Genomic DNA, 12,565 nt, shown 5'->3' on the forward strand with positions numbered 1-12,565 from the left:
GTTGCATAAAACTATTGTATCTTAACAATTTATGGTATCTGTGCAAACTATGGTTATTACCATAGCAACACTGCTTGATAGCTAATCAAAATCAAGAAATCAATGGTATTTACCATAGTTTGCAGAGATACCATTAATTGTAAAGATACAATAGTTTTATGCAATGGGGCCTTGATGGTCGATATTGTATGAAATACTAAATTGTTATAATGAGGTTGGACTGTATTATGAAAGTTTGAGTGACATCAAAGTATGCAAATTAGTTGTTACAAAGTTGAATTTGTGATGGAATCTAACTTGGTTTTATTCATTTTTTGTATTGTATATTTTTGTCATGTTTTACTTGTATATTTTCATTTTGTTTTGTTTTGATGACAGGTGCCATCTGCCATTTGGACTTTGACTGAATAAAGTTTTTGGAGTAGTGTACCGATACCGAGTGTCTGAAACAAAAGTTGACACTTTTGAATATTCTGCCAAATAAAAAATGTGAAACATTTTTTGAGAAATTGTCATATGTATGGATGGTTGAAGCTCTCGCTCTCGTCTATCATATGGCAATAACAAATCTAATAATAATTGTTTCTTGGGTAAGCACTGGCCACTTTTGTAAAGGGTATGAAAATTAGGTTGCGCAAGATTTGGCTGAGCGGAAGAAGTCCCCCAGACATAACAATTGTTAATGGTCTGTTCAATTTATGATTAATTACGATGGATATGGGTTTGGGCTGTGTTGTATGATGTGTCCCACCTCTTGCCCCACCCCACCCAACTACATTTAAAGGAGAATGAAACCCTGATTTTTAGTCTTAGGCCAAAAAAAAAAAAATTGTTCGGTTGTCCTCGATTGCTTTTCTAGAGTAGGGGCGGGCGGGCGTTTTTTTTTTTTTTTTTTTTTTTTTTTTTTTTAAATTCATTTTTTGTGTGTATTTTTTTTATTTTTATTTTTTTTATTTTTTTTTCTTTGAAATACAGCACCTTTAAATCTCGCACTAGTTATTACTTACTTATAGCTACTTGCCCTCTTTGCCCTCTTTGTAGCAAACAATGCCTAATCGGTGACCATTGGTCCCCATGATCCTCTTTATCTTATATTAACTGAGAGCTGATTTGATGAGATAACCACCTGTCCAGTGACCTTGCAGGGTGGTCTAATCCCTCCTGTAAACTAGTACAGATGGGGTTTAAAATGAGTTTAAGATTTGAATGAACGGCATTTTGACATAGAAAAATAAAAATGGCAAGTTTAATAAATACCTAATTGCGTACTGAAAAGATCAAACTGGCAACGGACGCATTTTGATCCTTGCAAATGCATAAAATGGTATGTTTGGCATTTAAGATTGCCCCCCCCCCCCCCCCCCAAAAAAAAAAAAAAAATGAAAAAAAAAAATGAAAAAAATGAAAAAAAGAAAAACAAAATGAATTAAAAAAAAAAAAATACGAGCGGCCCGAAAATGACGAGCGGGCGGTCGAGGACAACCAAACAACTTTTTTTTTTTGGCCTTATTGTGTTAATCAAAAGTTAAATAATTATTATTCAGGTACAGAAATTATGCTTGCACAACAACTGCAAGCGAAACCAGAGCCGCATGAAGATCCCCTACTATGCGGTTGTCTGCTTCAACAGGAGGTTCCACTGTACTAAAAAAAAAAAAAAAAATTCATGAGGTCATTTTGCTGGTCTCAACTATTTTTATTTCTTTGGGTTTTTTTGGGGCTAATATAACAAGGTAATTTTTATGGTCCCAAGGGCTTTGTTATAATGAGATTACTGTATATCACAAGCGTTGTGTATATCAAAACATTTAAAATGGGCCTAAATTATACTGCCCTACTTTGGCAAAAGGAAGCAAGTGACATACCATCTAAATTTGAGTTATTTATGTTTTTATATCTGCAAATGACAGACACATTTTGTTTCTTTACAAGACATTTCACGACTCACGACAATAAAGCCTCTAGCACTCTAAAGCTAGTTGGTGAGTCAAAGAAGAGTTGTGGTATACAACACCTTGTCTGTGTGCGGGCAACTCACGACAATAACCCTAGCACTCTTAAGCTAGTTGGTGAGTCAAAGAAGAGTTGTGGTGGACAGTCAGGGAAAGTCTGTGTACGGGAAACTCACGACAATAAGCCTCTAGCACTCTAAAGCTAGTTGGTGAGACAAAGAAGAGTTGTGGTAGACAGCACCTTGTCTGTGTGCGGGCAACTCACGACAATAAGCCTCTAGCACTCTTAAGCTAGTTGGTGAGTCAAAGAAGAGTTGTGGTAGACAGTCAGGGAAAGTCTGTGTGCGGGCAACTCACGTCCATAAGCTTCTAGCACTCTAAAGCTAGTTGGTGAGTCAAAGAAGAGTTGTGGTAGACAGCACCTTGTCTGTGTGCGGGCAACTCACGACAATAAGCCTCTAGCACTCTTAAGCTAGTTGGTGAGTCAAAGAAGAGTTGTGGTAGACAGTCAGGGAAGTCTGTGTGCGGGCAACTCACGACAATAAGCCTCTAGCATTGTGGTAGACAGCAAAACATTTTACAGCTTTGACAATATTTACGACTTGAACTTTGAACTTTTGTCACTTGCTTCCTTTTGCCAAAGTAGGACAGTATAATCTAATACAATACATATGCTATCAACTTTTTTTCTTGTGTTTCTCTTTGACAGGTACTGGTTGAAGCAGATTTCATTATCATCTCCATCTCATCTCATACCATCTCATCTCATACCATTTCATCTTCACCCACAAAACTCATAATCTTGAGTTTTTGAGAAAAGCACTCATTCAAACCTTCATCTATCATAAAGTCTGTGTGCGGGCAACTCACGACAATAACCCTAGCACTCTTAAGCTTTGGTGAGTCAAAGAAGAGTTGTGGTATACAGCACCTTGTCTGTGTGCGGGCAACTCACGACAATAACCCTAGCACTCTTAAGCTTTGGTGAGTCAAAGAAGAGTTGTGGTAGACAGTCAGGGAAAGTCTGTTTGCGGGCAATTCACGACAATAAGCCTCTAGCACTCTTAAGCTAGGTTGGTGAGTCAAAGAAGAGTTGTGGTAGACAGCAACTTGTCTGTGTGCGGGCAACTCACGACAATAACCCTAGCACTCTTAAGCTTTGGTGAGTCAAAGAAGAGTTGTGGTAGACAGTCAGGAAATTTTACAATTTTGAACATATTGACGATTTACGAACTTGAACATTTGAATCCTTCATTATCTTACTCTATCTACTCAATCTGAATCTTCATTATCTTACTCTGTCTACTCAATCTGAATCTTTATTATCTTACTCTATCTACTCAATCTGAATCTTCATTATCTTACTCTATCTACTCAATCTGAATCTTCATTATCTTACTCTTTCTACTCAATCTGAATCTTCATTATCTTACTCTATCTACTCAATCTGAATCTTCATTATCTTACTCTGTCTACTCAATCTGAATCTTTATTATCTTACTCTATCTACTCAATCTGAATCTTCATTATCTTACTCTATCTACTCAATCTGAATCTTCATTATCTTACTCTATCTACTCAATCTGAATCTTTATTATCTTACTCTATCTACTCAATCTGAATCTTCATTATCTTACTCTGTCTTACTGAAACTCAATCTTGATCTTACTCTGTCTTTCTGAAATTGAATCTTCAATTTCTGTGTTGTGTTGCTCAAACTGTGTGAAATTGTGTGAAAACTAGAAAATAAGATACGAAACGAGATTTGACAAGAGTGTTAATAAACAATAAAGAGAAGAAAATTTCTTTTTGAGTTGATTTTTAGTGAAAGAAATAAAGCTGACTGGTTGATTGCTTGTTTAAGATATTGGAGAAAATTGTTAGTGTATAGAGAAAAAAAAGTGAATTGATTGAATAACTGAATTGTTAGAAATTGATTGTGAGAGATAGAGATATTTTTGATTGGTTGGTTGATTGAGTGATTTGATAAAAGTGAAATTCGTGAATATTACCTTTAGCATATAAGGTTGAATATAGAAACATAACTTTAAGACCAACAAGAGTGTTAATAAACAATAAATAAAAGAAAATTTCTTTTTTGAGTTGATTTTTAGTGAAAGAAATAAAGTTGACTGGTTGATTGCTTGTTTAAGATATTGGAGAAAATTGTACAGAGAAAAAAAAGTGTATTGATTGAATAACTGAATTGGTAGAAATCGATTGTGAGAGAGATATTTTTGATTGGTTGGTTGATTGAGTGATTTGATAAAAGTAAAATTTGTGAATATTACCTCTAGCATATAAGGTTGAATTTAGAAACATAACTTTAAGACCAACTAAGGCAAAACTAGAACACTTCGTACTAGCAGAGAGAAAGTAGAGGAATTACACGATAAAAATAACAGAACACAGAAATTTATTTTAAAGAGCGCCATCTTGAGGCAAAAACAATACTTCCAAACACATCGTAAACAGAAATTTAGTTACATCGAGGTATTAATTTATTTTGGTCTTTACTGAGACGACGGTTTGAAGAACACATTCTACTTTTGTATTGATATAGGGTTGTATAAAAGTGTTGATTGATAAAGAAAGAAATTTGTGTCTGGATATAGGCTCCTGTAGTGTTCATAGCTTTAGTATTATAAGTAAGCCGATTGCAGAGAGGTTGAGAACGAACATTGTATCGGGATATAAATATAGTTTTATAAATATAAATCGGCTTGATCGATTAGAAAGATAATAAGAAAATATTTAAATTAGGATATAAAGTGGACTTTTTTTACACAGAGTTTTAATACAGATTGTTGTTAATAGAGCGCCATCACAAGGCAAATTAATATAATAAAGAGAAATTCCGTCACGATCAATACCTTCTAGATTAATATTTAACACAATTGCCGAAGAGCGCCATCTTTTGTTGAAAGCTATATATTTTTCTAGGCATTAATTTTCATTTTTGTTAAAAGGAAATAATTCCAAGAAGGAATACAGTATTGACAAGATATTGCATTGTCTATTATACAAAATACAACATACATTGACCTATAATCCATACATTTAACTTTAAAAAATAAAGAAATCCCCCCAAAAGCAAACACTTTGAACAGCAAATCAAAGACCATTACAAGGCAATTTGAGGTGATCAAGACATTACAGCTCGAATAGAAGGCTTCCTCTAAAGGAGTTTTTATCTTGAAACAAAAACATAATAGTCTGTATATAGTTCAGGCTTTGATATACACTGAATTTCAGTAAAGATTTTGAATTGATATTGACAACAGTGATACTTCAAATTACAATTGTGCATCATAATTTGAATACAGATACACTGTATAAGATAATTTGGAACGGAAAACCTTGTCTTGGCAAAAAAGCAAAAGGGCAGTTGTAATCTTATAGTTCAAAGCTTTGTACGAAATATTTTGTGATGGAGGAATACACTGATACATGTTGTGTTTGTAAGAATTTAATTGGAGAGGATGAGATTACTGTAACTTGCAAGTCATGTACTGGTCCCTATCATGTTACTTGTATGGGTTTTCCATGTAAGGAGACAATCAATGACACAAATGATAGAAGATTGATAGACACTACTGAATTCAAGACAGTTGTTGATGAAATCTTAGATGTACTGTCTACTTGTGCACCGCTGATGAATTCAGAGTTTGATGCATGCTGCATATGTGAAAGTGAGATCGGAAATGACATAAGTTCACTTTGTGAGTTTTGCAATAGTCATTTTCATGTTTCATGTATGCAACTGCCCTGTGAAGACAAACTGAATGATAGGAGATTGATTTGGATTTGTTCTTTGTGTGGAAATAACAACATCGCTCATCGCATGTTTGATCAAGTATGTATCCCTTCTCATTTCAATAGATACGAACTTCTTGGTGATCATGATGAACACTGTTACTTGGATTTGAACCAATCAAGGACCCTATCAAGTACGACCAACAAAAGAAAATGTGGCAGATCAAAGAAGAGGTATGGTAAAAAGGGAAAAAAAAACAATCGATTGAGAGGAACACAACATCATATAACTGACAGGAAAACAAATGAGTCTGATAGACATAATCCTTTGGCTATGGAAAATCCATCCCAAATAGAACACGAAGAGATGCAAAATGAAAAATTTGAGGATGACTGGGTAATTGTGAAATCAAGGAAGACGAAATGGGTGGAGAAACTAAAATCAAGAAAATTGTATCCCAAATCAATAGATGATCATCAAACAGACAGGAAAATCAGAAGAAAATCAGTGAATGGTGTAGTCTTGGAACCAGGTGTGACTTACATTGGCAAAGCAATGAAGACATTCTATGAAAGTCATGAGAAAAAAAATGGAAACCGAAAGAAAAATGTATGTAAGGAAAACAAGAATGTGAAAAGAGAAGATGTCAGTTTGCAGTCTTATGTAGAAACTCTTTTGGCTATATATGCATACAGTGTGCAATCCCCATGTTCAATGAAATTGTACAGTGAGACCTGTGTGCAAATTGAAACGATGCAGACACGATCTTGGGCTGACGTAGCAGGTTATTTGCCATCTCGATCAAGAACAGATTCATGTGTTGATATTCATGCCTGCACTCGTAATCTTTTTGAACAGATCAAGGATTTCCGAATGTACAGAGTTCATGCTGGTGGCAAGAGAAAAGAAGCAAAGAACAAGAAAGGTCGAGCAAGGAACAAGAAAGGTCAGTCTTCCAAAGCCGGAAAAAAGGCACTGATGGAAATCACTCTTCTGATAAATCAGAGATTAGATTTGACAAAGATGAAGGAATAGAATTAGCAGTAAAGAATGAGAAGCTGGATACAAAGAAATCTATGAATGCAAGTGACCAAGGCCTTGATCCAAATACATGTAAAAATGATGAACACTCAGACCAGCATATTTGCAATATGAAAGACAACAAAGGTTCAGATGGAGTTGTGCAGGACGATTCAAAGAATAATCTGTTGAAATCAAATTTTGATGAAAATAGGGAAATTGAAACAGACGATGATAGTGGCAGTGATGTTCACATACCAGTGAAACGTTCGTGTGCAAGAAATTGTTTAGAATCTGATAGTGATACAGACACAAGTCCTGGATGTGATTTATTCGATAGAAGTGTTTTACCACAACGCAATATGCCTTTGAATGTTAGTGATAGACCAAAAGATATGCCCATAAATGAACCAGTAGACAATGTCTGTGAATCGGTATTGGAAAATGATGATATGATGAAAAATGATTTTTCAGATGTTTCAGATGGTGTACAAGAAGATGCAGTGTTTGACAATGACCTGAAGAATAGAAGCTTTGATACAGTAAAAGATGGTACAGACAATGATACTGATATGTCATTTAATGATCATGCTCATTCAAGGAATCCTTTAGAATCTTCTTCAGATTCAAATATCAAAGATGAAGACATTGAAAAGGCAATAGATGCTAATATGTACACATGTACTGATGAAACAGAAACAGAAGTTGAATTTGTAGCAGATCTTGGATTACGTGATAGACCTGATAAAGATTTCAAATTTGTACCCCTCCAGAATAATGACAAACAGAACATTTGTTCAAAACTGAATATCAGATATATAGGCAAAGGCTGTGATTCAAGGTTAGATAGAAATAGCTCTATTGGAGTTCCTTTACAGAGTAAACAAATTACTGGTGATGGCAATTGTTTCTTTCGTGCAATTTCCTATGTAATTTCTGGAACTGAGCATAATCATGCAATTTTAAGAAATGCCACTGTGAAACATTTATTGCAAACCAAGGACATGTTTAGTAATACATTGAGGCAAGAATATAGAACAGTCAGAGAATATGTTTTGAAACGTAGAATAAAGGAAGACGGAACGTGGGCTACAGACACTGAAATTAGCGCTTTAGCAAATTTAATCGATACTGATATTTATTCATACAATGACCAAGTACCATGTTGGCAATTGTTCTCTGCAAAGAAACCTGGAAGAATAAATATTGTAACATCTGATAAGGGAATTTATATACTGTACACAGGAAATGTTCATTTTAATGTTGTTGAATCTGTAGATTTTGTCAATTTCAATTCATTGGAACAGACAAGAACAACTAAAGAAGATAGAACGTCAAAGAGAACTTTGCCATGTCCATCAATTCAGGCTGATGTTAAAGTAAAGCATGTGTTCAAGAAGTGTAGATCCAAGTCGCAGATAGAGGAAGAAATTGATGAAGTAGTGGATAAGTCTCCTGAAACATTTCAAAACCATGTTGATCCAAAGGGAAAAAAACGTAGGCTCACGTTGGAGACTGGTACGATAAATCACGATGAGAGGAAAGGTACTGCAAATCTTTTTGACATGACATATGAACAGTGTGCAAGTAATCAGTCTGAATCAGTCGTTCACAACGAACGTAACACCAAGGACGAAACCCTTAAAAGTGATCACAAAGACAAATGCACGAGAGTCGATACACAAATAACGCTTGTTGCCCAAGGGACATTCAATCAAGGTGATACAAGATTTGGTGACTTAAGTGGAAAGCAGTGTGTTACCAATTCACTTTCTGCACTGTTGTATAGCAAGGTAAAAAATGTCAATGATTGGAAAAGTACAGATCTAGACAGGATTTTGAATAACGGTAATGAATTATACTGTTACATACGGCGATCCACTTCACTCGACAACCAATACTTATTGATATCTGATCTATTTGAATATTTGGATGCGTACAATGAATTGTTTAACATAGTACGCCGTGAACCAGTCACTGGATTGTTAGATGGAGATGAATTGATATTGGCCCAGTCTCTTTCGATGACATTGAAGCAAGCACTCGAAAAAGAACTCTGTACTGATTCTGATGCATGTTTTGTGACATTTGCTAGAAGTACTTTCATTGTATTATCTGGTCAAGATGGTTTCTTTATATTTGATTCACATTCCAGAAGCAGTCGAGGTTTCCTGAGTTGTAACGGACACAGTGTTGTACTTCGTACTCAAAGCTGGCAAGGTGTGTACAAGCATTGCATGAGGTTAGCAAAATCAATGGGATGCCCCCTGCACACCGAATATGAAGTAACTAGTGTATGTGCTAAAGCAACTTCCGGTAAGAATGAAACCTTGAAAGGCTATCCACAGTTACAGGATTTTGTTTGTAATCCAATTCCTTCGTCAAATACGCACAGTGAAAGTCAGTCTGGAAGCTCTGGATGTTCCATACATTGTGAAAGCTTTGATGAAGTTCAAATATTGGATGAGAGTGTTTCCCCACAAAAGATGATTGATAACCCAAATGTATTTCTCTTCCCTGAAGAAGCAAATGAAACAATCATTCATGATGTACATTATAACGGTCAGCACCCACAAAAGATGATTGATAACCCAAATGTATTTCTCTTCCCTGAAGAAGCAAATGAAACAATCATTCATGATGTACATTATAACGGTCAGGAATTGAAACTGAAGAGTGTGACAATTGGCTTAACCAAATTAAAAGAATCCCAGCTAAATAATAGTTGTCTTCTGAACGGAAATGACTCTATAAATACAGAATATGAAAATGAACAAAAAGGAGATTCCAAAAATTGTACTAAATCCGGGAATGACTCTGATAGATTAAATTTAGTGAACAAAGTTCAGAATTCCAACTCTATCTTAAGCAGAAAACGAAAATGGAGTAACCTCGAAAGCGATGCAAACGTTGATGTCGACCTTGGCAAGGAAATTCGAAAAACCAAATTGCTAAAAATGAATGAGAACGACAGCTTAAGAATTGATGCAAGCGAATGTGCTGATAGTCATGATGAATTAATAGTAATTGGAGAAGTTCATGTTAGAAATGTAGACCATGGAAAGAAAAAACGTAAAAATAGACAAAGTTCTAATCAAAAAAGGAAGCGCATGAGACAGCAAATGAGAGAAAAACGAGCCCTGGCCAAAGATGAAATCATTAAGAAAAGGAAAAGTGTATTCACAATGCGCAAATGAAAAAAATTAAAATGAAAAATAAATATCAAAATGATTTAACCTACAAAATAGAAAAAATAAATGAAGTAAAAAAAAGGCAAAAAGAAATGTATGAAGAGGATTCAAATTTCAGGAACATACAGCTAAATATGATGAAAACCAAATATCATTTTGATTCACGTTATAAAAAGAAAATTTTGTATGGAAATAAACAAAAATATTTGAGAAATGAAGGATTCAAAGAAAATGTTAAAACAGCTATGAGGATTAAAATGAAAAATAGATATTGGAACGATGAACTATTTAAACGAATGCACAAGAGTAGAATAAGAAGTAAATACCAGCATGATGAACTATTTAAACGAATGCATAAAGCAAATTAAGAAGTAAATATTTGAACAACAAACATTTTAAGAAAAAACAACAAGATATCATGAAAAAACGAATAAAGGAATTATACCGCAATGATGAAAATTTTAAGAAAAAACAACAAGATATCATGAAAAAACGAATAAAGGAATTATATCGCAACGATGAAAATTTTAAGAAAAAACAACAAGATATCATGAAAAAACGAATAAAGGAATTATATCTCAACGATGAAAATTTTAAGAAAAAACAACAAGATATCATGAAAAAACGAATAAAGGAATTATATCGCAACAATGAAAATTTTAAGAAAAAACAACAAGATATCATGAAAAAACGAATAAAGGAATTATATCGCAACGATGAAAATTTTAGGGAAAAACAACAAGATATCATGAAAAAACAAATGCAGAAATTATATCGCAACGATCAACAATTTAAACATACAAAAAAGGCAAATATGAAAACATTGTCCAAAATTAGATATAAAGGCAACGAATTTAAGGAAAAGAAATTGATGAGCTTAAAAATAAATATAAAAGAATTGAAAAATATAGGCAAAATGTAATAAAACAAAATCGAAAAAGGTCTGTACTTCGAACAGTAAAATTGTCCGAGTTTGATATTGTACTTGAAGAATTTAGAAAGATAATTTCTCATGGCCCAGAATATGTGTGCTGTGTATGCTTAAAACTTCTCTTTGACAACCAAGTATTGAAATGTAAAAAGAGTAATTATAAAATTCAGACATGCATAAGTGAAGAATATTTGCATGTTTGCAATTCAGAATGCCGGTCAAAATGTTTAATAGGCCAGTCAGCCAGATCGTCACTATGGATATGCTTCACCTGTCATAGAAAATTGCAAGCTGGAAAAGTACCTGCAGAAGCAAATATGAACAATTTACAACTACATGAAGTTCCAAAAGAACTTGCCAATCTGAACAATTTAGAACAGCATTTGATTGCATTGAATATCCCTTTCATGAAGTTAATGGCCTTGCCTAAAGGTGGTCAAAATGGAGTCCATGGCCCAGTCGTGTGCGTGCCTTCAAACACTTATGAAACAGTAGATATGTTGCCAAGACCACAGACTGAAGATCAATTGATCCGTGTTAAACTCAAAGAAAATTGTCGTACAAAAGCTATTATGAGTACAAATTTGTAGATAAATCTAACTTGCTTAATGCTCTGCAGTATTTAAAAGCAAATAATAAGTGGTATTTTGATGTTACAGTAAATGATAAATGGGAAAACTCACTTGAACGAAATGAAAAAGATAATGAAAAGGAAGAAGCAGTGGAAATCGGTGGTAAAGCTCGTTTAGCAAAATATTGGAAGGAAATGGAAGAACAAATTGATTACATTTTGTCCAAAGACAAAAATGCTAATGAAAACATGCAAAACAACAGTAAACTACACAAAAAAATAGATGACAAGGACACTGAAGACGATATGGAAGAACGATTACGCGGTATTCAGTTAGACTCGTGTCTCCAGCCAGTAGATATTGGACAGGAAATATTAGATCAGTATTTTGAAGACATAATATGTTGTGCTCCTTGTGAAGGAAGAAGCCCTGTATCAATTCTACAAGATGAAAGCAATGAGGCCAAATGTTTCCCAGTATTATTTCCTAAAGGTCAACCAACATTCCATGATAGAAGAGATGAAAAAATAACATTAGGACGTTATCTGCATAACCGACTGATGCACGTGGACAATAGATTTGCTCAGAATACAGATTACATCTTTTATGCACAATATATTTATGAAATTCAACAGGTTATATCACAAGTTTCTATCGCTTTAAGGCAAAGTCCAAACAAAAAAGATGATTCGTCTTCAATAACTGCCTCAGATTTGAAAGATGCAGAGAAAGTTAAAAAAATACTAAAATCAGACAAGGGCTATAAATTTTTAAAGCAAATTCGTGGAACACCTCCATTCTGGCAAAAGACACAAAAAGATGTTCTCGCAATGGTACGACAGCTTGGAAAGCCGACATGGTTTGCTTCTTTCTCATCTGCCGATATGAGATGGCCAGAATTAATGAATACATTGCTTAGACAAAAAGGAGACACCAGGGAATCGAGTGAATTAGACTATACAGAAAAATGTAATCTTTTAAGATCAAATCCAGTAACAGTTGCCAGAATGTTTGATAAAAGATTTCACACTTTTATGAAGAGAGTTATTTTATCTCCCGCTGCACCGATTGGTAAAGTAGTTGATTCATTTTGGAGAGTAGAGTATCAAGCCCGTGGTTCCCCTCACATTCATGCCTTGTTC

At 34.4% G+C, this 12,565-nt stretch overlaps 1 protein-coding gene across 1 annotated transcript; it reads left to right on the forward strand.

Annotated features, from left to right (window-relative positions):
- The first annotated feature begins 3,496 nt into the window (after positions 1 to 3,496).
- Positions 3,497 to 9,926, forward strand: LOC115925252. The gene is made up of 3 exons (XM_030988882.1): positions 3,497 to 5,942; positions 6,568 to 6,655; positions 8,885 to 9,926. Exon 3 carries the CDS (start codon positions 8,967 to 8,969, stop codon positions 9,924 to 9,926), a length of 960 nt encoding a protein of 319 aa, XP_030844742.1. The 5' UTR covers positions 3,497 to 5,942; positions 6,568 to 6,655; positions 8,885 to 8,966.
- The last annotated feature ends 2,639 nt before the right edge of the window (positions 9,927 to 12,565 follow it).

The sequence above is a fragment of the Strongylocentrotus purpuratus genome, unplaced genomic scaffold (genome assembly GCF_000002235.5).
Source record: "Strongylocentrotus purpuratus isolate Spur 01 unplaced genomic scaffold, Spur_5.0 spur5_scaffold_18, whole genome shotgun sequence".
Classification (NCBI taxonomy): domain Eukaryota; kingdom Metazoa; phylum Echinodermata; class Echinoidea; order Camarodonta; family Strongylocentrotidae; genus Strongylocentrotus; species Strongylocentrotus purpuratus.